The sequence below is a fragment of the Pseudochaenichthys georgianus genome, chromosome 18 (assembly GCF_902827115.2).
Source record: "Pseudochaenichthys georgianus chromosome 18, fPseGeo1.2, whole genome shotgun sequence".
NCBI lineage: Eukaryota > Metazoa > Chordata > Actinopteri > Perciformes > Channichthyidae > Pseudochaenichthys > Pseudochaenichthys georgianus.
The window spans coordinates 15457474-15462459 of NC_047520.1; the positions used below are offsets into that span (position 1 = coordinate 15457474).

Genomic DNA, 4986 nt, shown 5'->3' on the forward strand with positions numbered 1-4986 from the left:
TGTTGTTTTGTTCATTTGTCATTCTTTGCTTCAGAAAACCTTAGCCTTACCTACAATTATACAACAGAATATTAGCTTGCACATAGTTCAACAAATAATTAATTTACTTTTTATATTCTTTATGTGCTTTATTAACAACTTCTATGAATAAATAAAGACTAAAACCCATTCTTTATAGGACTATTTGAATAGAAAACATTTTCCCCAGTAGGTTGCACAGATGCTTTAATAACATGAATGTTGTTTTTGTTCCATCCACAATTTGTTCAGGCAATAACAGGCCAAAATGTCTGCCTAGATGATATGAATTCCGACATAAATTGAATAGCTGTCTAGACATGGTGTATTACTTTAGTGTCACCTTGTGGTTAATTGAAGAAATTATTTATACCATGGTGGGAAGCAAAATATGTCTAGGAATTGTTGTTCATGATAAAGAGTACAGTCTATACCTGCTTTATATGAGAAAGACCCGGAGATAAATGATATTATGATTTTGCACTGTATAAAAAGAAAAAACTGAATTATATTTGTATTTTAATGTAAGAAGAATGCTTAACACGAGGTGCATCATATTGTTTATGACATTTACAGATTTGTTTTCCTTTGCGATAAATAAGTTATTCTTAAAATGAATCTACCAACACTAATTTGATTGAAACTTCATGAATTGAACCAAAACATGTTTTGTTAAAACATGATTTAATATTATAAATTAAAAAGGATACGTCCATTTTTGTGAAAAAAACATGTATTATTGTAATAATTCACGGCTGTTATCGTTGTATTTATTATAATGCATGTGTAATCCCACTTCCTATTATTATTTTAAAATTGAAAAAAAGGAGATGCGCGGTATTTTCTATAAAGTCCATCCTATTGGCCAACTCTGATGGATTACAGCATCGAACTTGATTCTGATTGGCCTTATGAATCTGCTTGAGCTTTTTGATTGGACAAACTACGTTTGGGGGCGGTCTCTCCTATTGGTCCCTACAGCATTACGGCTCGGCGCTGATTGGTTGGATTGACGGGTTGTAGAGTCCGGCAAAGTGTCGAACTGGGTACTGAAGTGAAGAGGAAGTACTTTTTAAATTGTAAATATAGAAAATGATACTTTAACGTTGTGCAGCGGAGCAGAGGGAGAAGGTGAGTGAGGGGTCCGGAGAAGGGAAGACTTTCTGTTACTAACAGCTCCGCCTGCCTGCTTGAACAGATAACGTTATTTGCTAATCCGTGTTCAATTGGAGGATGGATGCAGAATGAGGCGATTCTTCATTGGGATTAATGTCATCTAAACGCTGTTCCTACGAATAGAGGGAATATGTGCCGATAAATGAACTTCAACAGTCGGACAGTGTGATGAGCAGACAGTCTGTCCCTCGCTGTGGTTTCAATCGTTAGCTAGTGTTGCACTTGACTTCACTCAGTTCACTGTGCTTTATCTGCCACGAATTCGATATACAAATGCAAAGAGGAGTCTCGGTTAATTTATTGTGGGTTGTAGGTAAATGGACAGGCAGTTTTAAATGGTTTAGGCATATTTCTGGTCTTTATTTTTACTGTAAATACCTCCGTCGATTTAACGTCTCTTACTATATGACATCACGGAAGCTGCCAGTGGTCAAGTTATGGAAATGGTACTTCCGGTAATGCTACAAAATAAAGGTCCTATTAATGTACAACGCAACATGTTGAAGGACATAACCTCATGTTATTTCATTTGTAATATGTTTTTTACAAAGCGCTCATAGTGAACTGTGAGATAAATTATCTGTTTTTGATTTTTAACAAACAAAACCGGGTCATTTCCGGTCTTTCTCTGTTTTGCGTGTTGTTATCTGGCTTGACAGACACGGGAGCGGTAGTGCGATGTCCCAGTGTTTAAAAAAAAAAAAAATTTTCATTTATCAGCTACAATTCAGTTGACAAGTTGGTCTTTCACCAAAATAATAATATGAGTCATCCCTTTATCTGCTTTCTGTGCTCTTTGTTGTGGTTTACAGTAAACTGTTTACTATTAGTAACCCTATTACTATAACCCAGCTGCAGTGTTGTTACTCATCAACTAATAATATGAAGATTAATCGATAAGGAAAACATATATAATTCCCGTCATACAACAGTGTCAGTGTGTGGAAGGCAGTTGTGATTTCTCTCACCATTATTCAACTAAAATGCAAACGTATAAAAGTCCGAATGAGTTAGCCAGTGTATAAAACGACCATCAGTCCACCAGAGAAGGCTGACTTTTAAACTTGTGTGTGCATGTTTCTCAGTCTGCCATGCCAGCCCAGCCCCCTGAGAGGGAGCCGGAGGAGGAGATGGAGGCGGAAGGAGAGTCACAACTCCCTGAGGCCAACGGAGAGGTGGAGCACCCACGAGAGGACGGAAGAGAAGGTGGAGACGGAGAGGAGACCATGGAGGAGAGCGCAGAGGACAGGGACAGCGACTTGGAGGATAGTGAGGAAGAGGACGAAGAGGAGAGTTCAGGTAAGATCCAGGTGCTCTGCTAAATTGCTCCATGAGTAAATGCACTGTTTCTCACTTGTCTTCCTCTGTGAAGAGATGGACGATGAAGACTGTGAGCGGAGGAGAGGAGAATGTCTAGATGAGATGATGGATCTGGAAAAGCAATTTCAGGAGCTAAAGGAAAAGTAAGTTGTCCCTCTGGTGTGAAATAATCCGTCATATGAAGGATAGACAGAAGAACAAAACGACTCCTATGTGATGGCAGGTTGTTTCGAGAGCGGCAGAATCAGATTAAGGTGAAGCTGGACGAGGTGCTGACAGGAAAGGCTGGAGAATACCGAGAACCTCTGGTCGCTCTGCAGGAGAGCATGCAGATACGAACGCAAGTGGCCGGTACGTCAAACACACAAAGAAAACTAAATTATGATGAGCAGTGATTTCTCTCTCATGGTTTACACTGCAAGCCGCTTGGACCGAGGAACCAATTGTTGATGTCTGTGTTATAATCGATAAATGGTAACTTTGTCAAAACAATTCTAAAAGTATCCTCTCTGTCTTTAACTGCAGGAGTGTACAGAGAGCTGTGTCTGCAGGTGATCCAACACAAGAACGAGTGTGAACTACAAGGAGCAAAGCAGCACCTGGAGGTAACACACACACACACACACACACACACACACACACACACACACACACACACACACACACACACACACACACACACACACAGATAATACACTACACACATACACTTTAGCCAATGTTATTGAACAAACTTGGTACGTATTTGTGTATGATTGTGTGCTACAGAGTGAGCGGTCGCTGCTGCTAGATGCCATGAAGTCTGAACTGCTGGAGAAGATCAGAAGACTGGAGGAGGACAGACAGAATACAGACCTCACCTCAGGTACAAATCAGTATCTTTCACTGCCATCTGAGGACTGTTTGCTGATAGACCTCCCCTATCTACATCTATATACCCACAATTACTACTACATCTATTTCGGCTTCAATACATCTAGTAAATGACTTGAATTATGCCCATAAAAAGATCATATTATGTATCTTCATTTGCATTCCATCAAGAAGTCATTACTTTTAGAACTTTAGAAAGATGAAAAAAAAAATGTGAATACATTATGCTAAGTCTGTGTACTAAATGATTGTTAATCCATTAATTGAAGTTTGTTCTCATGTATACAGCCCATTATCACACATTTGCCTCAAGGGGCCTATTTCGTCTGAATAAATCAATCTAACAGTGAGATGAGTTTAGTAATGGACGTTTTATTTGTCTCATTCCAGAGTGGAGTGATGAGACGAGGGGCAAGAAGTGTAAAAGAAAGAACCTGCTGGGCCGGTCGGAGAGGAAAAAGAAAGTGGCTCTGGTTTCAGGTAAAACTTCTTCTTTCATATTTATATGACAGAGTCTTTTTGTAGTTTGTGATTTGATCCAACACCTCTCTGTCTCACAGGGCCTTTCATCGTCTACATGTTGAGGGAAATCGACATCCTTGAAGACTGGAATGCTATCAAGAAGGTACAAAAAGAGAAGCTGCTCTTCCATTTCTCCGCGTTTGGCATTACACAAAATAACAATGATTTAAGACCTTCATGTCACAGCACTGAGCCACCCACAGCAGCTACATGTATTGTTTCTGTGTGCTTTTCAGGCAACGGCAGCACTGACACCACTCAAAATGAAATTAGAAAGTAAGTCTTCCTGACACTTCCTTGCAATTAAACATATTTAGCTTAACTGGTAAAAAAAGGACAACAATATTCACACTGTTTAGATTTCTTTCCTGTAAGCCTTTCTAATTTCTCTCTTACAGAGCGGTGATGAAGGAGGATCGAATTGAAGACCCGGGCAAAGAAACCAAACTACACACACACACACACACACACACACACACACACACACACACACACACACACACACACACACACACACACACACACACACACACACACACACACACACACACACACACACACACACACACACACACACACACACACACACACACACACACACACACACACAGTGACATCCACTAATTGTTACAGTTTTGTCTCATTAAGACCCAGAAGATTGTCGTGTTGTTTAATCCGCGTCCTTGAACCCACTGACCAACCACCGACTAATTGTTTTTATCTATTGCTATTTAAAATAAATTCTTAATGATATGAAAACCATGTATTTATAGAACGATTTATAATGGTGATTAAAGTTGTAATATTTTGTGACACAAAGTTTTACGTGTTCATGTGATTGTTTTATGACTGCACGCACACACTATATATGCTCTTAAGAAAAGGTTTGACATTTTACAATATAGCTTAATGCGGAGAATTAAGTGAGAAGGTGGATGTACTTGTGTCTGTACGCTAAATAAGAAGCATTGAATGTCAACAGATACACTTGTTGACCCCGTAACCCGATCTCCAATACAACGAAACACTCCATTTATAGTTCTTGGCAGAATAAAACAGCCAAGGAAGACACCACAG

The 4986-nt window shown here is 39.4% G+C and overlaps 1 protein-coding gene across 1 annotated transcript; it reads left to right on the forward strand.

Annotated features, from left to right (window-relative positions):
- Positions 1-1035: 1035 nt before the first annotated feature.
- Positions 1036-4731, forward strand: brms1 (BRMS1 transcriptional repressor and anoikis regulator). Its single transcript, XM_034106314.2, has 10 exons — positions 1036-1149; positions 2280-2493; positions 2567-2657; positions 2738-2865; positions 3040-3119; positions 3283-3379; positions 3778-3867; positions 3948-4012; positions 4146-4185; positions 4308-4731. The coding sequence occupies exons 2-10, from the start codon at positions 2286-2288 to the stop codon at positions 4313-4315; spliced, it is 807 nt and encodes a 268-aa protein (XP_033962205.1). The 5' UTR covers positions 1036-1149; positions 2280-2285; the 3' UTR covers positions 4316-4731.
- The last annotated feature ends 255 nt before the right edge of the window (positions 4732-4986 follow it).

Bases quoted from the DNA above. Each gene is read 5' to 3' on its own strand.
- brms1 (XM_034106314.2), top strand. From the start codon at position 2,286: ATGCCAGCCCAGCCCCCTGAGAGGGAGCCGGAGGAGGAGATGGAGGCG. The intron at 2,494-2,566 runs GTAAGATCCAGG...TCCTCTGTGAAG, and splicing joins GGACGAAGAGGAGAGTTCAG to AGATGGACGATGAAGACTGT. The intron at 4,013-4,145 runs GTACAAAAAGAG...TGTGCTTTTCAG, and splicing joins ACTGGAATGCTATCAAGAAG to GCAACGGCAGCACTGACACC.